The sequence below is a fragment of the Pomacea canaliculata genome, linkage group LG10, assembly GCF_003073045.1.
Source record: "Pomacea canaliculata isolate SZHN2017 linkage group LG10, ASM307304v1, whole genome shotgun sequence".
NCBI classification, from domain to species: domain Eukaryota; kingdom Metazoa; phylum Mollusca; class Gastropoda; order Architaenioglossa; family Ampullariidae; genus Pomacea; species Pomacea canaliculata.
In genome coordinates, this window is record NC_037599.1 from 18,170,555 (window position 1) to 18,194,253 (window position 23,699).

General features: G+C 42.6%; 1 protein-coding gene across 1 annotated transcript in view; it reads right to left on the reverse strand.

Annotated features, from left to right (window-relative positions):
- Window positions 1-5,497: 5,497 nt before the first annotated feature.
- LOC112573303 (transcription factor AP-2-epsilon-like) overlaps window positions 5,498-23,699 on the reverse strand; it is a 43,696-nt gene continuing 25,494 nt past the window's right edge. The window contains 5 exon segments of the mRNA XM_025253532.1: window positions 5,498-5,958; window positions 5,961-6,001; window positions 6,518-6,659; window positions 7,692-7,810; window positions 19,249-19,450. Coding sequence (XP_025109317.1) covers window positions 5,684-5,958; window positions 5,961-6,001; window positions 6,518-6,659; window positions 7,692-7,810; window positions 19,249-19,450 — 779 coding nt within the window. The 3' untranslated portion in view covers window positions 5,498-5,683.

The following is a 23,699-nucleotide window of genomic DNA, read 5'->3' on the forward strand; positions in this document are numbered from 1 at the left end:
TCTCGTCATTCGAGCGTGAGTGTGATGTAGTGTGACGTGCGTTTCGTGGTTTATTTTACTTCTAGTCCCTATGGTGATATCTCGACACCGGATATGACGTTGTCCGAGCTTTCGTACAAAGGAATAGAAGCAAAGGTGTAAGTAGAGCAACATCGCTAACAGACGATATACAGGTAGCGCATGGCGATGCCCCTTGTGTCCAGGCTGTCAGTTCACCTTGTCCTGTCTAACCACTCCTATCTTGTCAACTGTTACCTGCGTTGTGGTGTGACTTTTATTCACTACAATCTTGAAAGCCGAAAGAAGGAGGGTATTTGGCAGACAGAATACTGTCTGTGTATGTGTGTGATTATACATTCTTTTCTTTTATTTGCTTCGTTAATTTTCTTTCCCAGCTCTTCAATGTTATTGTGTATAATTGTATTAATCTATTAAATTATTAACGCGAGACATTTCAAATAATTTCCTGCCAATTATATTGTCTCACCCAGTCACCCTTCTCGCTATCTGACCCGAAAAAATATCTACTTTCCTGAAATATCTCTCAACTGCTCCTTTTCTTTGCCAACTTCCCGGAGAAATGTTTTGCTTCTCCATCCTCTAAAATCGAAATTAAAATGATAACTGCACATCAAAGATTTTAACCGACTGTTGTCACTCGCGGTCTGGCAAGGCGACAGTTATTCCATCCCTCGCTTCTTCTGTTGTGGATCATGGCCGTCGCGGCTGCTAAAATGTTATTGGATGTAGAGGGAATGTTTTGAGAAAAGACAAACAGATCTTGAAATCCATGAGCACAGTATTTTCCTTCCTTGGCAATGAAGACATCATGTTGTGATGTTTAGTCGCGATGCAAGTGTGGTACGATGTCAGATGGAGGAGGAACACTACACCATGCAAACCACTCCATTCCTGACCTGTCCATCTGCCCAGGTGTACTCTTCCACAGGTAAACCGCAAAAAGGTGAGGATTTTGTAGGCAGTCCACGATTTCTATTGTGAAAAAATTTCTCTTGATGCTGTAAGTCATGTCTGAGGGTCCGACTGATTAAAAAAAAAAACGAACAAAGAGACGGAACTATACATACATATCTCGCATATCTCACAGTTGCACATACGCACACACAAACACACACCGATAGGGAGGAAGAAGAGGATTAATCCCAACAAACGACTAGTCGTCTTGACTGTTATTGCCTGCTTTCTTACTGTCATCGCAGACAAACGAGCGATGTTCCCCACTGATCCATCAGCAGCTTCAACTTCAAAGCTGACAGGAACAAAGGGACGGCAGCATCTATGATCGCGCGATCCGTTTTCATCTGGCGGCCATTAGCCACGAACAGGTCAAAGGTCTCCGGGTGACAGCACGACATGCATGACAACGGAGAGAAAGAGAGTTGTTGGAGGAGTGGGGGGGAAGGGTGGCGTCTCGCCGAATCTGCAGTTAAAAAGAGAATGAAGAGCTTAAACAGGAACACGTACGACTAAGTAAATAGTAAATTTTGCATGCAGCTAAATGAGGAAGAAATAAGTTTTTACATCGATAAATTTTTGGCATATTTTTGAAGTAAAAAAGAGATAACCCTAACCTTTTCCCTAGCTATAAAATTATGTAATAATATTTTTTAATTATTATTTTAAAATGAACTTAACCCGATCATAAAGAAAAACAATGTTGCACGGCTTGTCCTTTAACCAACAAACAAGCGAAGAGAAACACAGCCTGTTGAGTGGGAAATATTTTATTACATTTGCAGGTGGCAATACATAATATTTTTCTGGGTTTCATGGTGGAACTGACCTCAGTTCACACAGAGAGTAAACATGGAGACCATCGATTCAGTACAGTAAATATGAAATAAGCACAAAACCAGATAACGACAGTCTTTCAGGGACAAAGGGAGTGATGACAAAATTAATATCCGTTCGGTATCTCGGGCAGAGCGGTTTGAACAAAGAGACGTTTGTTATACAACAGGTTTCTTTGTTTGTCGACTAGAATAAATAGAAACAATGTCTTTCTCCTTCTCACACATACACTCTCACTCTCACTCACTCATCTTTCATTGCATCATTTATTCTTTCACTATCAATTTCTCCTTCCTAGTTTCTCCAATTCTAGTTCTTAGTGTCATTCTCTCACTCATATTTCATTCTCATCGTCTCCCAGTCTCCCCTTCTCCAGCCGGAAATGATGGTCATGACGTATTTGCGCATGCACTTCTATTTCATCCTGTCTTTAACTTCCTGTTCCTGTTCCCCTAACCTGGCCCTTCTCTCCCTTGAATGTTGATCGCACAAGGGAGTCATCCTAAACACTTTTCCATGGCCTACAGTATAACTAGCATATTCAATGTTGTCTGACAATTTTTTTCAATAATAGTAAATGATAATGATAATAATAAATCTTATTCAAAAATTGCTCCTAGAAGAACCAGAAATCATGGACATTTTTGTTGTAAAAATAAATTAGTCGGAAATCCTCTCGATATAAAGATCGCCAGACTACAAAACAAATATTAATAAATAATGTAAGGAAGGTAATAATTAAAAAGAACATTGTAGTTATTTGCTGTTGTGTACACCAATAACATCACATCTTCCCGTGCTGGCCTATTGAATGCTGATTGGTAATCCACTACCGGTGTCCATTGAACCATACCCTCTCAAATCATTCAGATTATTGTCAGTATATATATAATATACATATTTGTGTGTATATATGTACATATATGGGTATATATGTACATATATAACGAATGGCAAGCTTAGTCTTATTTTCTGTGCGTCTGAGGTCTGGAAATGCGCTCGCAACCATCATTAGTTTGTATGAGCTGTTCACTGGCGTACTCCTGTATTATCTAGCAGTTTGTTACATAATGCTCGGGATTTTTTCGTTAAAGATTGCTCTTCAACTGGATTTTTTAAAGCAAAAAAAGTGTATCTTTGTCATTCACATGCTTGGTCCTAAAGTGAGCAGAAGACAGGGTGCATGTCTGTGCCAAGACGTGCCACAGCAGAAAATGAAGTCGAGGTGAATGTTAAAAAAAATTTGAAGAAGTCGTTTTACACAAATATAGTTCCGTATGTCCTGCTGTTGAATTAAAGGACCTAAAGAAAACAGTTTTTTGGGGATTTAATTGCCGTGTGAAAGACATGGAGCTTCAACTACAGTGTGAGCAATTCGCAAACCCCAAAATAGAATTTCCATTGCTGGCACAAACTTATTTCATAAACAGGTGTAAAAGTTAAGGATATAAAACAAACTTAAATGTTGAGAAAGAAATACTAAAAAAAATACTTATAAAACCTGCACAGAAAAAAATATATAGCCAATAAAAAATAGCAAGAACTTGAACACTTATTCCCATGCACCCTTCTCTAGTCAACACTAACTGTAAAAAAAAGTTAAAAAGCATGATGGACACCAACCTGCAACATTGGCAGCATTACAGATAATTCCCCCTCAAAAAAAAAAATACATTCTCCATGTAACTCAAGTCCATTGCAGATTTAAAAGAAAACATGGTATGATCTTGTAATGGTTAAAAAAACCATCCACTACATCCAAAAAAAATTGATAACACAGATCTGAGGTTTTCGCCGACAGTTTTATGAATATCTCCTAAACTTCTTCAAGATAAAAGATATTTATTTTCGCCCAGATCGTGTAATTTTGTTTGGATGTGTTATAATAATTTGGTTCACTTAAAACTGGTTTTCAAAGCGTCTTGGCATTTTCAGTGATTTTTTTAGATCGATGCAACCAGGATGTGACCACCGACACTTAAAACTGGAAATCTGTGACCAAACCCCAAAAATATACAAGGCAGAAGTGAGACACATAAGTGGTAACGTGCGTAATGCTTGAATTAATTAAAAATTACTTTTTTTAAAAGATCGAGGAGACTGTGTCGTAAAATTAGCAAGACTTGAGACAGTATTCCAAACCATTCAAAAAAATGAAAAAAAAATCTAAGGAATTCACCAGGCAAGGGCATATGTATAGACATATTTACAAACATTATAGAAAATGTGATACGAACCTATTTTTGTGTTGATTAGTTTCATCGATAAACAAAAACTGACAGTTATTTCATGGACAATGGTCATCTTTGCACGAGATACCCTGCACTGAGAAAACACAAGGGGAGAAAAATGTCGCTACCCTCTCAAAGTCTTATCTCCCCCACCCATCTACAAATACACAGTGGCAGTCGACAAGAGTCACGTGACCCCAAGATGCGCATTACCCGTAGAGGATCAAAGAGAAGTGACCAAGAGAAGAGCACTCTCGTTAATGATAGATGGTGAGGAGAGTGGGGAGAGGACGAAGGAAGAAGAAGTGTGTGAGCAAAGCCGCTTTCGTCCTTCACTCGCTCGTTCCTTGCGTCAGTCTCACCATTGGCCTCGGCATGAAGTGACAATGAGCACATCAAGGTGTAAACAAAAAGGAATGTTTTTTTTTTTTAAATAGAATTGATTAACTGACCCGACACAACATCCAACCCACAGAAAGCATCGCACGTGTTTACACAGTTTTTCATCGTCTTCCTGTTGGGAGGTACAATGCCGAAGTCCTTTTACTGGATCAAGAAGGTTCGGAAACGCTTGTCCACTTGCAGACAGTGGTCAAGAAACACTTTCCCCATGTTCCCCATGTCACACCACTTCTCACTGTATCACTGTCAGTAGTACACACCAAAGTCGCAGTCGTGAAGATCGTGGCACGTGGAGGAACAATGTCTTGACAGTAAGTGGACTATGTAGATAAAACACTCCAGTTCACGTGGACACTTGTCACATGTTAGCGGAAGTCTGATAGCGGTGTGACGTGCCACGTGGTCTGGTCACGTGACCTGATCTAGCCCCGGGTGGGGGGAGGTGTTGGAGATTTTAAAAGAAAGGGGTAGACAGTTGTTTGGCACATCAACATCTTCAGATGCCAACACGTGCAAGTTCATGTTACTGCAGGAAAATATCTTAAAAAGTCTTTTACTCAGTGTCTGCTTCATGAGATACAGTTTGTCCCACAACTCCCACCCCATACTTACAAACCGCGGTCAGCTCTCATTTTCCCTTTCAGTTAGGATATGCAAAGCGAAAACACTGGACAGTGGACCAAGTCGACCCTTCCTCATCCTTTTTCAAGTCACTCGCAGTCCTTTCCAATCTTTATCACTACTTCAATCTCAGCGATATAACTTGCTTACTGATGTTATTCCACTTTACTTCAAGATGTTAATTTTCTTCTCATTGCTGAACTATGTTGTTGCTACACAGACATGTCACCTAATACATTTCCTTTTTCTTCAGGCTTAAAGTCGCGGTATTTTCAAAAGCTCCTATCATCTCTGGCAGTTTATTGAGCAGCTCGCTTGACACCATTTTTCTTGAACAATGACTTATATTTCCCCTTTTTCCCAGACAACGCACGATCACAATCTGCAAAACTGCAGATTTATACAAATTCATCAAACTGTAAAATAAACGATTTTTTTTTATCCCTCTATTCTTTCGTTTCCCTGTTCGAACCTGGGTCTGGCGTGCAGAGTTCAGCAACATGTAAAGGCATAGTGAGGATGCACGCCGGCTGTCACACTGGAAGTTTGTTATTCATGTCTGCAGTGAGGTCCTTCACATTTGCGTTGACAGGGTACGCAACCCTCTCCCCCTTGCTTCAATCCCGACGGTTCTCGTCCTTGTCAGACTTGACTTTGGAGTCTATGGAGTTGGCCTGACCAGCCCCGCTGCCCCCACCCACTCCGGGCTGTGATGGAGTGGAGTAGTTCTTGTCCATCACCTTGAGCATTTCGTTGAAGTAGGCCTGCAGGGCGTTCATGATGGCCAGGACGGCGGGAGTGCCGAAGCCGTGGGTCAGCAGGCTGAAGTGGGTCAGATGCCGCTGGATACCCTGTTCCAGGATCGGGGTGGGCCGACTGTTGCCCACAGGGAGCGATCTTGCTGCAGTAGGTCTTGAAGCTCCTTCAGCATTTGCCTGCAAGATGGCACAAAGATGGGTCATCATCTGGGGTTGTATAAAATGTAACTTGCTGTTCTCATTAATTGACATCAAGCATTTGTACTTTACTGGCGATCATACTGTTTTATTAGCGAGAAAATTCGTACAGGCTCGATTATTTGTTCACTTGTTCACTAATGTGTATGCCACAAATAAAAAAGTTATGAAGAAGTAAATAGAATAAATAATACAACTTATCATGCTCCTACTATTTTCTCGCATCTGTGGCATCAAGTTTTCTTTCAGTTAAGTTCAAATCAAGAAACACTTTTGGAAAAAAAAACCCTGAAAAAAAAAGCTTGATTATTTTTCTGATTGCCAAGGATCTGTTCAGACATGGTTCGTTGATCAACTGCATGGACTCAGCATATTTACAGGAATATCACAATACATGTTGTCTCGAGTTCGAATAACCACCAGATGTCAGAATCGTCACAGCAGGTCTCAGGTTATTGAGATAACATTGATTGAGGTGTGGCATTTGGCACTTACTTGGTAGCTAGCACCATGTTCTTGCGGGAGTGATAGTCGTTGGGGTCGGCGTACTGTCTCAGGTTGTACTCCGCGCACTGGCGGGAGGGGAACTCCGTGTCGCACAGGTAACCGAAGTCACGTGCCAACCGTACGGTCTCACCTGCACACGCCACAAAATAATAAACAAACGGTTTTACGAAACGATAAAGTAACAATACACAAAAGAGTTCATATTACAAATCAATGAAGGGGTTAAAATATCTTTAAAATATCGAAATAATAATTTTTTAAAAAAACCCTTACAGTTGAGACCAATGAGTTCGAGCAATAACAGACAGGCAGAGAAGCAGAAGAAGAAAAAGAAGTCCAGGGAAGGCTATTACAATGATAGTCACCACAGATGCTTTAAGAAAATTTTCTGTCGGTAGATTATGTATTTTAAGGGAGATTACTAGTTGGTACAAGTTTAATTCAGATAAATGAGGTAGATGTGGATCGTTAGTTTTGATGACATGTCACTGATTGATGACTTCAGCGACTCTACAAACCTTTCAACTCTTTTATGCATGAATAAATCCTTATACACCACGAGAAGGTAGTACCAAGGGCGGACGACCCACGAACGTGCCGAGACATGCGAGAATACGTACAGAAAATTATCTCCCCTTTGCCCCTCCCTTGTCTACCCCGGGTGCTGTCCTGTCCACACGTGTGAGTCTGCGGCGTCGTGGAACTAATTGAGCTCAAGTAGTTTTCTCCACAAGGGCTGGCGCCAAGGTGTGGTGGTTGATGACCAGACCATTAACGACACTTCCTGTCGGTGTCGAGGGGTGCAGCGTGATCTTATCGGCCACGTGTAAATGGGCGGTACTCATCTCTGCCAAGCACCTTCCCACCCAGACACGCACCCGTGTGGCACAGGACACGCTTCACCGACTTTCTTGACGTCACGTCGATTAGTTTTAATCCATTTTTCTGCATTAAACAGTTCCACCCATCCCCTCATTTTTTAGTTATTATTTTTTGCGTAGTTCTCGAAGACATGGAAAGTCCCAAAAGTTTTTACATCGTCCACACATTTCTCATGCACCGCTCCTGTTCCCATTCATCTTTTGAGCGCAAGGCGTCAGTCAGAAAAGTCAAGCACGATATAATAGAAGAAAAATGTTGAATAAAGGGAGAAAAGTCTCACCTTCAACAAGCGAGGTAAGCAGGGTGACATTGGCGGCTTTTCGACGGCCAGCTGGAAGACTGAGTCCGATCTTCTCAAGTTTGTCTCTAAGTGAACGGCCGCCGTTTTTAGATTTTGCCCTGAAAACCACAAACAAAAGAAATTTTTTGAAAAAAAATATACACACACACAAATCGTTCGGTGGAAATGCTTTAAAAATGTTCCAAACTTCACTCCTTCCATTCTCCTTCTTAATTTTTATTCCCACTAATCTCATTGCGGGTGTGTGTCCATTTTGACCTCCTGCACATATTATACCAATGTTTTTACCGTAATATAAACCTAGTTACTGGCACTCAATAAAACAACCAACAAACCTGTACGACCACTCACATTAAAAATTGTTTCTATATGATCGCTGGACCCTTGTGGCCTTTACTACAGGACACCCGATGCGGATGGTTCGTGCCACCAAGACTTGGTTCTTCATATTTCTCCCTCCTCAACCAATTTCCACTACGAGAACTTTCTCCCGACAGGATGGTGTCTAAGTGTGAAAATTGCAACAGCAAAACTACGTCATTTCCGCCTAACGAGGACTCGAGACACGAGTACTTCATCTCTTTCGTGAAGCGTGCGCAAAAACCATTTCAACTATCTTCCAGCCTTTCGTCTTCTTCCCAAAGAAAAACCGACGACATTCAAGAAAACAAAAGCAACATCGGTCTTCTCTGCTGCTAAGACCCTTAGCTACCCAGGTCAAAGTTCACCTGACACCCGGCCATGGTTGTGACCAGCCAGCCAGCAAGAGCCCAAGTCAGAGCGAGGACAGCTGGTGATGGCGCGGACCGCAACCCAATTTAGCGGCGACTCGCTCTCGTAGAGCACCAGGCACGGCCGAGTCATTACCGCCCGACAAATTCCCTCCCCTATTCCCTTAATGTCCTTAATTTTCGCGCCTTGCTGGCCAAAACGCCGAAAAATCGAGCAAGACAGACAGCGTCTGAGCTTACTAGTAGCCTCTGCCTCTTCTCCCTCCGTCTTCAGCGCCGGTAAAACCAGCGCCAGCGAGGAGAGAGAAGAAAGGTGTGTGCAGGGGCTGGGTGACGTGGCAATGCGTAGAAGATGTGGTTGTCGAGGGGAAAGGAGGAACAGACTGGTACAATGAAAAGGGAGCAGGTCACAGGTCAGAGCTTTCATGGCTTGAAGAGAATGACGAAATGTTCTTCCTTCGGCACATCAAAAGAAGGCAAGAAACTGCTATTTTGGGGGTTGGGTTTTTTTTTTTTTTTCTTTTTTCTTTTTTTTTTTTTTTTGTAAAATTAAGACAAGGGTTTGTCAAGCTATCGCTTCTTTGTGTGCTAATGTGTCTGTGCTTGCACGTGCATGTCTACATTTTAGTGTATGAGTATGTGAGAGAGAGTAGCTATTACGTTGTGTCGATCGTGTATATGAGAGGGAGAGAGAGAATGCCGAATAGAGATTAACCGTTCTGGCAGTGAATGAAACTAGCACCGGGAGCACAAAGAAGCAGGTGACAGTTGGATGGGAGGATGAGTGACAAGACCCGAGTACTCCATCTGACGATGGGATATTTCTAAACTGGACCACAACGAGCCTCTCAACCAATGAACAGTGTTCGTCTCAACTGGACAGGCCAGTGACTCCTAATTCGCAGAAGACACTCCAAGGGTAATTCACTCTGCCGAGCTCACATTCATTTGCATATATTTGTCCCCAACTATCTCATCTGGTGCTTCTGACATCTGTTACCTGCGTGCTCGCGGTTTGGGTTCTTGTGACCAACCTTCTAAACAGTTGTTTTGAGTAGCTAAGCCTGGCAGACATCTTGGTAAAAACAAAAATTTTGAATTCTGGTTTCTGGCAAAATAATGACAGTTACTAAAAAATTAACGAGTAAGTTTACTTACAAAAGTCTACTGAACGTTTCTCATTCAACTTCTGATCTCTGGTCGACCTAACATCCCGGAATATCAAATTCTGAAGTACAGTTATAATAACTAAGGTTATGTTCAGAATGAGTTTAGCCCTATAAAAGCATGCGTATTCTGAGCTTGGCTGATGTCATTTGAGGGTTCGTGCCACACTACACCATCAGCGCCACCACATTCAGGCCGCGGATATCCGCTGGACTTCAGATGCTGGACCATCAATAACCAGACCGAACACATTTTGATTGGCCATCTGCGAGCGGTCCTTCACCTGTAGTGTCATCCCACGAACCAAGGGGCGGACAAATTGGTCCTATTGATGTTGTTCGGGGTGATCAGAGTGCTTTACCCTTGAAAGGAAGGAAAGGGAAACAACTCTGTGTGCTGCTATGGGTGATGCGCGCATTTTCAGAGAACCCAAAACTCTATTGAATGTCTGCTACGGTTAAGGATTTCCGCGACGGAAAGAAACCCCCTTTAAAGGGCTACTGCAATGATTTTGTTTTCAGATGACAATTTCAAATAAGCAAGATGCAATTTTTTATAAATCCTTCAAGATTCATTGTTCACAGAAAATGTACCATCACCACTGATTTGCATGGATACTCTTATAGTTCCAAAACCAATTGGAGAGAGGTTCATTAGCGGTATCCCTGGAGATTTGTGACACCGTGATTCTGACCTTTAAGGTCTTATGATATAGACGATGTGCGTCCCATTTAATTTGTTTGTTTGTTTCGGGATTTTTTGTTGTTGTTTGTTTGTTTGTTTTGTTTGTTTTTTTGTTTTTTTTTTTTTTGTTTTGTTTTTCGTGCTTTTTTCTGGGGTTGTTTGTTTGGGTTTTTTTTGTTTGTTTTTTTTTGTTGTTTTTGTTTTTTTGTTTTTTTTTTAAGTTATTTTAACGTGCATCTGGCATTAAACTGAATGGAGGACTGAGTTCAAGAGTCTTACATTCTACAGACAGTAGGAGTAAACATTGTAACATTTTGAGATAAAGATTGCTGACTGAAAATTGGTAAAAATGAGATGTAGATGAGAATGGTGTTCACTGAGATACAGGAAACTGCTCCCACTATTTTACAGTCGGTGGTAACGAAAGTAGACTCCCCAGTCACGCCCCTGTTTGACTCTAGTAACGGCCTGCAGTAAAGCAATTTGAGGGCCAGAAGGTCTTGCACTCTCAAGAAAGGCTAAAGTGCAGGATGTTACCGAAAGTGAAAAAAACGGATTACTTTTTGCCACCCACAGGTTGAGCTCAGCTTCTGGTTACTTCCCCTCGTGTCTCCAGCCCTTACGTTGCTAAGAAGGGCCCTAGAGTCACGTCCCCTGACTCTGCAAATTAAGGATACGCTTCCTCGTAGCAACTGAAGCGTGAAAAATGCAGACAGCACCACCAAGGATAAAGTTCTGAAGCCAGAAACCCTAATAAGATTCGTTTCACTAATTGATACCCTGATTTTGGTAATTGGTGCTAATTACCTTCATCGACAACTTGGCTGAACCCCTCTCGGCTACTCCTGACGCCAATCAAACTAACCTTTTACTTTAATTCTCTCTCTACCCATTTCCGTTGCTGTGGACTTTCCTTGTGGTTGAGTTTATAATGGGTTCATTTTCAACAATCTCTGGAGAGTGGACTTATGAAATGTTCACTCGACAGCTTGCCCTAGACTACTCCCAGGATTAGATAGTTAACATCGGCTGGCAAATAACTCGGTCTACAGATGTAGGATTTTCGCTGTGCGTCCTTTCGCTACGCCTCGATGGAGTTAATTCCCAATCAACAAGATCAGGAGACAAGATAACTCTGTCTGCCATGTCGTTCCCCTCAAGAAGTCCACTTAGGGGAGATAATTTGGTGAGCATTTGGCAGCAGTGTCTCAGAACTCGACCGATTATATTTAAAGACAGAAGTTGGTTGGGTGAATGAGATGAGTCAATGAGGTGTATATTGCTAATAAGTTAAAAAATATGATGAGGAAGAACAAAATATATCGAAAGTATTGCCAAATAAAATTTGTTATTGTTGTTTTGTTTTGTTGTTTTTGTTTGTTTGGGGGTTTTTTTGTTTTGTTTTTTGCCTATTTATTGAATTGATCCTTTTGAAATATCTGCACATGCGTCGTCGAAATGTCACTTCAATACATCATACTAGCATTTCAATACTAAGCCCCCTTAAAATCAAGGATGCTGCATACCCTGACTTCCATTTTCTCGGGGATGGGAAGGAAGAATGATGCCATTGGGATCAAGGATGGAAAGTTTGCTGTCGTCTGCATCGCTAAGAAATTACTTCATCGTTACTCCGCAAACACGAGCTCCTGTCTGTCTACGAGCCTGCCTGCGAGTCCGTCCCGTCCAATAATTGTAGAATTTTTTTTTTTTTTTTTTTTTAAGATGGAAACGGAAAATTTGCATTGCTATCCCTGCGATATCTGAGCGAGTTAAACCCAGTCCTTGTCATACGTAGCGCACGACAGCAACTGCAGCAATTTACAAAACGCGGAATTAATTTCAAGACGCAAACAGCAAGTCAATGGAGGCGAGAAATGAAGACGGCAGGGGAGGCGACTCCAGCTACCAGATCCCAGCAGCCCTCCCGCCTCTGATCTCTTCCCGGCAGCCACTTGGAGAGGTCCTCCAGCGCCACCTTCATCAGATCAGGAACGACAACCCCGCAGCCTCCCTTTCAGCCGCCGTAATGGCGCCTTGCTGGACGGCTGTTTGCAAACTACTTTGCCGCCGCCCAAAAAACAAGCGATTTGACCGGTCGGGGAGAACGCGGGCATCGCGGCGCTCGGACAAAGACTTCAAGAGAGGAGCCATGTTGGGAGGCGCACTTCATGAGGCCTCAATGCCAACTAATTGGGGGAAAAGGCTCGTGCAAGACGGCACAAGAAACAGAGGAAAACCTGCAAAAGCAGCCGTGGAAAGAAATCTGGAAGGAGAGGACCTGTGAAATCTGGAAGGAGAGGGTCTGTGAAAACGTGGAAAGAGGGGGAGAAAGGAGTTGAGGCATGAAAGTGGAGAACATTTTTAACGGCGGGAGGAATAAGAAGACTGTGAGGATAACGGGTTTGAAGAGAAGTCAGAGACAGAGAGAAATATGAGTGGCTCTTTTCACATTTCCTTTCCAGCCTCATCTTGTTCAGACCTATCTGGAGGGCGACTACAAAATCACTCGCTAAAGCTCGCTACGATCTACTGGGAATCTCGAGACATTCTGGTCTTCCTGTCTCTCTCTTGATGTCTGTGTCTTGTCCAGGTTTCAAACAAGTTCACTGCTTGAACGCCACTTGTTGTATTCTAACATGAAAACAAAGTGCTGGTAAGAGGAAAATGTTCTAGAGTAGATGAATAAAGATTATTAAGTCAAAACAGCAATCACAAAAATTGTTGATTATTGGGTGAGCTGTGATCAGCGCAAAAAAAAAAAAGTTCTGGTGCTTTTCTCTCACCTACCTTTCATTTCACAACAACCCAAACTGGTCTTTGCTCAGCAAAAAACTTATTTTTACAGATTAAATCATCTTTCTGCTGTATCTAATTTCTAGCTCATTAAGAGCATGGCACGGTGCACAGTCCCATCAATGACAGGTAGAGAAGCCCACCCCACTTACCCTCCATCCCTTTAATTTTTATCGCTATTTAATCCACAGATGATTTTAGATTCCCCAAGTTCCTTCCATAATGATTTATTGATGAAACCTTGGCGTGTTACTAACACAGAATTACGAATTCGTGTGCCGTTTGCAGTTTTCGGCGAACTAAGAACACGGACCGAACGATGAAGCTGCGCAACGTCTAAGGCGATTAACCCCATCTCTTGCAGGATGTCCGAGATAAGTGTCGGCGATAAGTGGCTTCCAAACCACTTTTTCAACACCGAGAAATCTTTTCGCGATTTGTTATTCAAAATCCACATTGCCTCACATATCTGTCAATTTTTATGCTAGTTCTAGCTTGACGAAACAATGTGTCAACAATTTAATTTTTTTTTTTTTTTTTTTTTTGCAAAATTGAATACTCGAATATGTTTTAGAATATCATTATTTAGATACTAAGGTGTTGCCATATCTGTAGGAAATTTTGAATTTTCCGTTGCACGTCCAACAGAAAAAAATCATGGTCTCTAGGATACCAGAAAATTGACTGGCTAACGCCAAACCCCAAAACTCTTCTGATCAGCTTTGATTTCTACCTGTGAAGAATTAGCCGAGCTTGTAACTAATGTGTCAGGTAAAAAAAAAGTGACACCATTAAATTTTCTCTTTACTCCTCACAACGCCAGAGGGCGTTAAATGCGTTATTCGGAATACGATGGCGTTCTGCTGGCCCGTGACGTTGAGGGGGTTAAAAAATAAACCAACAAAACTCTAGATGGAGTTGTTGTGACTTTTTTATCCGGGGCTTTTTCGCGGCCATTGCTTTTTTTCCCCGCAGCTGCTGTCGCAAAAACATGAATGCTGACTTACTTGTTTGAATCAATCAAAAGAGACGATATTTATCCAAAATTCATCCCGGAGTGTTTGATCGGCGCAGCGCGCAAACCCAGAACTGTGTGACCGTCAAACACGCGCGCCGAGCGAGAGTGTGCTGGAGTTGTCTCCCCCTTTCAACTACCCTCGGTCTGTTGGGAGGAGACGGGCAACCTCCAATTTCCTCCAAGCCGTGAGTGAACCACATAAAAATTTGGGAGTGGGGGAGCTGTTCGACTAGTTGACCTGAATTACAAGTTGCCAACTAGAGTAAACAACTGCTGGGCGGCTCTATGGAAGGCGGAGTCTCCAAATTCAACCCCAAAAAAGTTTATTCTCTACCCGGCATTTTTTAAAGACGATTTCAAATCTTGGGTTGTAGCTTCACGGGAAAGAATCCAGTGTTGCAGGTCATGAGCATCTTTCAGTCATGACCTTTCAGATGTTAGTGCCACGGGATACTCCATGTTGAACGATGGGTTGCCACAGCAACTTTTTTTGGAACGAGACAGAAACTACAAGAAATGTCCAACTTTTTTCAGAGAATTTAGCCTTAATATTCCAAGTCCCCGGGCAGATCGGGATCCAGAAATGTACCGTGGCAAGGCCAGCACAGTGCCACAATTGTAAACATGTTTTGTTATTGGCTTATGACGACTGACAAGACGTGGGCAGCTTGTAAACAATGTCTTCACACCCAGATGTCGCCCTGTCACTTGTTCACTTTGCTGTCACTTGACCTGTTTCCTTTTTATCCTTTCAAATAAACCAATTTGTAAACTTTCTTACTTCATCTCACACAGTCACGTGGGTGCACACACACACACTCACAACTCACTCACGCACGAACTCACGCACGCCTCTCAAATGTCCGATGAAGAATATGATTATGAACGCCTCTCCGATCAATGTCAGTTTTTTTTTATTTTTTAGCCGTTGCGTCGCGAGTATTTCAGGAACAGCTTTCACAGAAGCACATTCTGGATTGTCCAAACGATTATGGGATCGACGGGTTGCCATGGAAACGTTCATTACACCCTACCACAGGCCTACAATCGTACTGGCAACTCCAGGATTAATGGACGTGGGAAGTAAAGTATGTGCGTGTGTGTGTGTGCGTGCGTGCGCACATGAGAAAGCCAATGCGTGCGATCTTGTCCTTGCGAGTGGTTGTCACGTGGACAACTGGTCTGACGTCTGTGCGAACGCTAGCGCGCATGCGCGATACCCTTCCATTGCAGGGACAAGACGGATGATAAGTGGAAGTGTTGAAAAGGAGAGTATTGAATGCACTTACTTCCCTTTTCTCTCTTCTCCTCCTCCTCCCTACTCTCTCTCCTCGTTTTTCTAACTCTCTTCATCCCAAACCTATGTTAGTTTGTGCCAGCCCCTCACATCCTCCCCAAACTACGGTAGTTCGCACCATCCTTAACTCCCTCTTTCCTCAATCCCTGGTTTTTCGTGACAACCTCTCTCATATTTTTTGCTTTTTTTTAACTCTTTCTTTTTTGTCTTTGTTCTCAGCGGCTCGGCATCGCCCCTACTCTGCGACAGTTTCATACGACGTGCGACAATCGACATCTGCTGCACGGCTAAAAGAAAAAAAATACTGGCCCCTTTGTACACGAATACCAAGATGCATTTCGGCAGCTTTTTCGTTAAAAAAAAAAAAGGCATAAAAACATGCCCAACCTCACCTACCAGCATCCTTCAGCGTATGCATGCTCTCACGCGCGTTTGCTCTCAAGCACGCACAAGAAAAAATAAATAAATTAGACGCACACCCATACACGAGCATGCTAACAGAAAAAGCTTCAACACTAGTACAGGCCAAGTTTTTAGTCTGATCCAGCTTATGGCATTACGCTGCTTCCCCATCACCACCACCACCATCATCATCATCACCACCACCACCACCACCACCACCACCACCAACACATCGAGCGTCGGTGTCCGCCAACTGTCCTTGCAGTTGAAAAAAAAAAAGGACAAGAGGGTTTGCAGGGGGTGGGGAGGGATCTCATGAGGACAGAGGGGTAGCACAGGATGGGAGGAAGGAGGGAAGGCCAAAGGGAAGCGAGCTGGGGGCCAAGGCTTCACGTGGTGCAGCCGGAAGGGGGCGCCAGTGTCAACATGGCAGGCGCGCGCGTTCACGCTGCAGTGGGCACGGCGAACTGGCCGTGAAAATGGACCGGTTATTGGACTGTTGGCGCATGAATCATCGTCCCGACGTCCCCTTGCAGGCCACAACGACGAATGGGAGGCGACGGCAAGATCCCCCCCCCCCCCCCTTTTTTAAGGGATGATGAGGATTTTATTTTTTATTTTTTTTTAAGGCTGCACTTCAGCAGCAGCTCTCGGAATTTGTAGGGTTTGCCCTCGTCTCTAAGTTCTCGCTGTGTTTTGCCATCTTCATGTTTGTGATAAAAAAAAAAGTCCTTAAGAGAAAGTACAAATTATAAAATATGTTACGCCTTTAATTACTTTTTTAACTGTTATTTTTGCAGTATATATTTTAAAAATACACGTCACACACCTATAGGTTAAACTTGACCATGTAATGGCGTGTAAAACATTTGTTATTTTTAATTTTGTGTTTACTTTCTTTTTTTTTAAAAATATTCTTCGAATTGTTTATTGTATTGTGCCTAGCGAGTGCCGAAGTATTTTACTTTCAGCATCACTAAGTGTAATACTTGCTGTGATAATTAGATGAAATGCTTATGATTACTTTTCTTTGCGTTTCCTCCAACACGCAGTTGTATTTTCATTACAAGCGGTACTATCCCGGGTATCACAAAGTTCAAGATGTGCCATACATACCGTCTTGTTTCATACAAATTAAGGTCATACCTAACTGGACTATACCGGGGAATACCTCAACCCAACATTTGCAACTTCCGGTCTCCTCAAACATGGCGGCGTGTCGCAGTGACAAAGAACCACGCGGCATACGCGGATGAATTATTACAAGAGGTGCACGTAAATGTCAGACAGTTGTTGCCACTGGCTGTTTGCTGAGGTTGACGTGTTTACTAGAAGCTTCGGTGGCGTTATGGGAGGACGTTTGTTAGGCTGACGCCACCGCTTGATATTGTTCACTGCCACCCCGAACGACAGGGTAGTAATGTCCAGTCCCTCTGTTTGTTGTTGATGTTTTGGGGAGGATTTTCTTTGTGAATATTTTAAGGATTTTATTACAAATTAATTTTTTGTTGTTTCTGAAAAGTAGTTGTTTTGAGGTTGGGGTGGTTTTTTTTTTTTTTTTTTTTTTTTTTAAAAATTGAAGTTTGTTAAGCGACATTTCTAATTTTTTATTTTTATTTATTTATTTTACTATATTAAGGCTACCGTTGTACATCACCAACTTTTCTGCTAAACGGATGTTTCATTATTCGATCGGTCGTCTGCAAATCCATTTGTTACACTGGCAATATTCTCCTTTCTCTGTTTGCGTGCGTGTGTGCTTGCGTAGGCACGTGACCAGAGAAATAACTGTCCTGTGATCACATAATTTCATTTTTTGAATTTTTTTGTTCTTTTAGTCATGATTGTTCTTCACTTTATCGCTTCATTTTACCAGCCCTCTGGCTCTTCCGCTGTTTGTCGGGCGCAGGCAAAGCAAGACAGTACACCGGCAACACGAATTGTCTCCCTTGCAGATCACGTGCGCCGAGCGATTGGCTGGAACCGATCTGTAGGATGCCAGAGCCTTGTCTGGCCCAGGCGCTAGAACAAACATCTCATTTACCCAGGCAAAACAACATAAGACGCAGTGCTACTCGATCCCCGCGTAATATTTGCTTAGTACCCGGGGTACTGAAGACAAACATATGCCGTACTTTTTTTTTCACCATCAACACGCACCGCGGCAGTCAAGGGGGGAAGGGGTGAGGCTGGTGTAAGAGTGGGGGGTGGGGTGGATTGACGTTCTCAAAATTTTTACCATGTGCGCATGCGCCACTTTCGCGGCAACAACCTCGTTTTGGCATCGGTCCTTGTCAACCGGGTACAGAAGAAAGTTTATTAGGATGTGCTATGGTTATGATCGTCAAAAAAAAAAAAAAAAGTAAGTGTGCGCACAGAATGAAGGATTTATTCTTCAATGAGTGGCTAGGCTGTCCAAATCATGAGGTCAAAGTCTCATTCTTTTCTAAGCGAGTCCAAAACGCGAGTTGCTGCTATTCTTTTCACTTGTCTGTCCTTTGGTTCGGACTTTCCTTTAGTAATAGCATCCTCATCCGGCATCGTAATTATGTGTGATATGTTAAAGGTTTACCTTTATAATGACAACTTCACAAACTAGATTTCACAAATAAGCCCTTAAAAACCGTTTCCCCTTGCAATCGGAAGAGATGCCATAAAGATTGTAACTCAGATAGGTGATAATTACTGAACTGTTAGTAAACTAAACTCACTCCTCGCAGTCACCAAATCTGCTGTCGGCGTAGCCTTTAATCAGTCACCCACTTTATTCACCGAACACGAGACACACGCAGGTTGTGTGAAATCACGCGTGAAGTGCAGTGAACCGTAGCGGCCCTCGCCTTTCTCTCCGTCCGCTCGCTCTACCTGTCGAACGCGCTTCTAATGAAGTTCCTTCTCCAACCACAACGACTGCTACAGACTCGCCTCCTTTGGTTATCCCAATTTGCCACTCAACAGCACAACAAATACGGTTGAACCGTAGCAGAAAGAATGTCCCAGGTAGGGTAGCAAGCACTGGGGTTGTGAAAGTTATCCAGGTGAAAAAAACCGCCTAATCTGACCTGAAAAGCTTCATTCAACTCCAACGCGAGCCTTGGAAGGCTTAAACCCTGCGACAAGTGCCTCCCTAGGGACGACAAGCTTTTCTGCAGGGAAACACGTTTCGTTTCATTCGTGGAACACGAGTATTTGATGTAGGGACAACATGCAAAACCGTCTCCAGCCTGTGACAGTTGGAATTTTATTTAAAAGAAACGCACCGTCCTCTGGTAGGATGGGACGATCTAAAGATTGTGTAGGAGGATAAATGAACTGATGAAAGGATATATTTTTTTATTATTATATTTTCTACGAGCAAGCTCGATCCATTTTCTAAGTCGGTTCTAGCTCCATTCACAATTCTAACTACCCAACAAAAATTTTCGAAAGATAAATTCTTACCTTCGAAGGACACCTCCGAGAAGAGAAGCGTTGAGGCATTCAGGGGGAGACAAGCGGCGCTGGACTTCCGCTACAGTCACCTTGTATTTAGAAGTTGAACTCAGAAGTGAAAGTCGTCCGGGCACTGAGCAAAACACATCATTGGGTGAGGCAACTCCTGAAATTACCAGATCCTTGCTGTTGTCGTTCTTGGGCCGAATACCTGTAACATTAAACACAAAGGATGCGTGTGAGCGATGGAGGAATAATCAGCTGAAATGAGAGAAAAGAAAGAAAAGAGTAAAAGGGAAAAAATGTGTCTGTGAGAGAAAGAGAGAGAGAGAATTAAAATCTGAAGGTGCATAATGAAATGTTTAACTGAATCATTAAATCTCCGAGGAATAATTCTGCCATATTGTGTCTCTGATATCCATTTGTTGTTTGATGAAGATGTACTGAGTTGTGCACTAAGAGCTTGATAAGTGTGTTAGTCTTCCTCGCAAGTACTAGCTGCGCCATCTTAAAGTCTGGCTTTGGATAGAGGGATGGGAGAAGGGATGAAATTTTCGCTTTTTCAAGGCGCCATTTTTTTTTTTTTTTTTTTTGTAACGTGCAGTTGCTTATTCTGCCACTCCATGTGTCATTTTACACCAATCGTTTATTCTGCTCAGCGATGTGGCGAGTCGGCCCTGCTTCAGCAAGCCAAATCTTGTCTGTTTTCACTTCTGTGACAACAATGGCGCTAACTCTGCGATCCCAAAGAAGATAATAGAGTTACGCGCCTTGTGACAACCGGCCAGCGTGGCGCAGGCCCCGTTTGGAGACATTAGTGCCTGACACTAACGATTTTTGCCTCTCCAAATGTGTGGTGGGGGGATAACCATCGGGTTAAAGACGGGGAGGTAAGAGACCACGAGGGTAGTGCACGCACACACACCAAAAAAAAAAAAAATGGAAAATGCATGACTACGTGAAGAGTTAATCACACTTAAGCATTTCCACATAGTAAAAACTTGCATTGTCATAGGCAAAATCATTTTAATAAAGGGTTTTGTAATGCACTCAAGCATCCCTACAAGAATAAAACGCTTAAAGATGATAATAAACACGGACATTTTCGCAAAAAAACATCAAAGCTTGATCATTTTCTTGTTGATGGAAGCTAACATTTATTGGGGTGTTTAAGGCAGGTTTGATGTACACAACTGAAAAATATAAATAAAGACGAACGTTAATCTAGCTGTTATGTAAAAACAAAAGTTTATACTTAGTCAAAAGTTGACCAAGTTGAGATCGTCAGCTGTTAGAATTACAAACGGGAGAAAGCTCAAGTGGGATGTACCCGTTCTCTGACACAGGCATCGCTATAATACCCTGATATCCTTGTTTTTAGTTACTGCCACCGTAAACTAACATATCTGTAGGGATTTGTTTGTTTTTTGTTTTTTGGTTGTTGTTGTTGTTTTGTTTTTTTTTTTTGGTTGTTGTTTTTGTTTTTTTTGTTTTTTTTTTTTTTTTTTGTTTGGTTTTTTTTTTTTTTTTTTTTTTTTTTTTGCTTTTTATTTGAAAGCTATTTTTTCAGCGAGTTATTCGATTGTTGTGTTTGTCGATTGCCTTAAGTGCTGTATGTGTGTTCCGTACCTTGGCAGCATAAATAATAATAATAATAATTATTATTATCATATTATTATTTACGCAATTTTTCATAGTGGATGTGACATATGGTGGCGATAATGAATGTTGTGTCAGGCGTCGGAGTGATGCGAGCTGTGTTTGTTCTTCAAGATGTCTTCCCAGCACTTGAAGGATTTCTGCACAAACATCCTGTTTGTCCCCCAGAATGTCTCAGCCTTGATCTTGGAGGGCGGAGTTTTTCTCCTTTTTTGATTTAATTATTTGGGTTTTTTAAAAACTATAATACGTTCGCTTTTGTTTGTTTGTTTGTTTGTTTGTTTGTTTGTTTGTTTGTTTGTTTGTTTGTTTGTTTGTTTGTTTGTTTGTTTGTTTGTTCGTTCGTTCGTTTGTTTGTGTGTTTTTGTTTGTTTGTTTGTGCGTGGGGGGAAGAGTGTGCTTGCGTGTGTTCTACTGAAGGAAAATGGTTGTAAAGTCTCTTTTAATGGTTTTAATGTATTTAAGCAGAGATTATTACCAACTAGCATTGAACACTAGTCTTACTGCTTGAGCAGCATGCCGGCAAGGAGATGCGAGTGCCCCACGTTTTCGCCATTAATTTCTTCTTAACGGTCGTTTCGATTTCACTTATGAGGACACAAAGGATTTGCACCGTGGCCCTGCCTACAACAGTCTGTAACGAGCCTCTCCCACACTCAATATCTTGCCCATCGCACTCACGCGCGCACGCACTCGTGCACAGAGCTGTCTGCGTGTCTTGCAAGATAGAAAGAAAGGCGAAAAGACTGAATGGAAGGCCGCAGCAGCCAAAAACATCAGCTAACACTTCAGTCGCCGTCCTCCTGCACCCACCAGCACCGCGCCATCGCACGTCTGCTGAATGCCGGACCACTTTCAAGATTAAACTGAATGTGCTCGCCTTTGGCCCTCCTTGCTGCCTCCACAAAGTGTTTTATCTCCGGCTGTCTGCCAAAGGTGGCGCTGCAAGCTTAACCGGTGGAGCCAATGGTCATGTCGCGGAACGATTCGAATGAGTGTGTGCTTTTTCTTCATGATCGATAAGCCTGTAGATATGTTTCGATTGTGTGTGTGCGTGTGTGCGTGCGTGTAGAAAGAGAGAGATTCTGAAAAAAAAAAGAAAAAAGAAAACCTGCAACTCTGCGAGTGTTACGGAACCGTGTTACTCATTGATATGTATGACTACCTGACTGCTACCCGCACTCGCTAACTCCACCCCTCACCTCAGCAGCACCCGGTACAGGACAAAAATATTTATAGTGAGAGTAAATGAAAAAAAAAATTATGGGTAGCTTTGTTGTTTAAGAGCCACAGCAGCATGACTGGCTGCGGTAATGAATGAGTTGCTAGAAGTGGCTTCGTGTGAAATTGTACACATCCGGGTAAAATATTGTAATGCGCTTTTCATGTTACGAGTCGCCCCACTTCAGAGGACAAAAGCCATCATGTCAGAAATTAAAAAAGGGGGACTGACATCGCCATTATTACCGGCGATATCGGCGCATTACGCGGCGTGTAACCTCCATGCCTCTGCCATCAATAAGAGATTGTTGACAATGGCTACAGATGAAACGCGCCCCAAATGGCTTTGTAAAAAGCAGATCAACAGGGTACCACATAAGTCATTTGCAAGCTTTTTATCAAAAAATATATTTATTTTCCCTTCTAACGCAAAGCTTCACTTATACTTGAATACATATGTGTGCGTGCGTGCTTGCTTGCATGTGTGTGAGCTTGTAAGGACAAGACTTCAGTGTCTGTGTGAATCAGACTGTGAAGCAATTTCTGCTTGTCTAACGTTCAAGCGTAGTTTAAAATCGGCAATTTAAGTGGAGGAATGTTTTTCCACTTTTTACTTTTACTTATATGTTCTTTTTTCAGAAGAAGTCCATTTTTGTAATTGAGAAGAAAGTCTTCGTGAATAAATGCTTTCTGACTCATCTGGGATACATAACCAAGCACTATGTCTCACAATCTACTTGCTTTCCATTTAAAAAATTAGTATACATTAATACTTGATGTGACTCATGATCGCGAAAAATAAATAACACGCAGTCAATTTTTGAAAACTTGTATCCCTATCGAAGTATAAAAGATAAAGCGTGTGGCCAAAACAAATTAAGACAGATGTTATAAGTTTGTTGTCTCCGCCTTATTCTCGTGGAAGTGTTGTAGGCCCACATCCACCCGCTGTTGCCAACTGCCAACACGTATCTGTGACGCGCGAAGCTGTCTCCATGTCACAGCTGTTGGGATCATACGTCCCTGCTCTCCGCGGTGTGACGTGGTCGCCATGAGCGATCCGGTCCCCCCGGCATCACCGCCACCCCTACGGGACGACATTGCAAACCGACATGGCCCCCGGCCCTTCACGCTCACAAGCACACGCGTCCCCTAGGTTCTTAACTGTCGTCTCAATCAACTCTCCACTTTGAATGAAAGAAACATCAATTGTGATTTTGCCGCAAACGGCTGGATGGGTTTTTTTTTTCTTTCTTTCTTTTTTTGAGGAAGGATGGTGGTGGCCCAGCCATATGGTGACAAGAGAGTTAAAGCAGTAAGGATGAGAGTGTGGGATGGAGCAGGTAGAGTTTGCAAGTTTTTTTTTTCTTTCCTTTTTTGCGCTTGACACACGCCATCAGTTACGCGTCCTTTCATTGGCTGCTTGGCGGCGGCCAATATTTGCCGCGCGGTCGCCCCTCATTTTTCAAACGTCAAACATGGAGGCGGCCCGCGAGTCGATGTCTGTGCCAGTGAGTGTTGCAGGGGGTGGGAGAGAGGAGGAAAAGAGGAAGTGGGAGGGAGCTGCGGGGTCTGTAGGG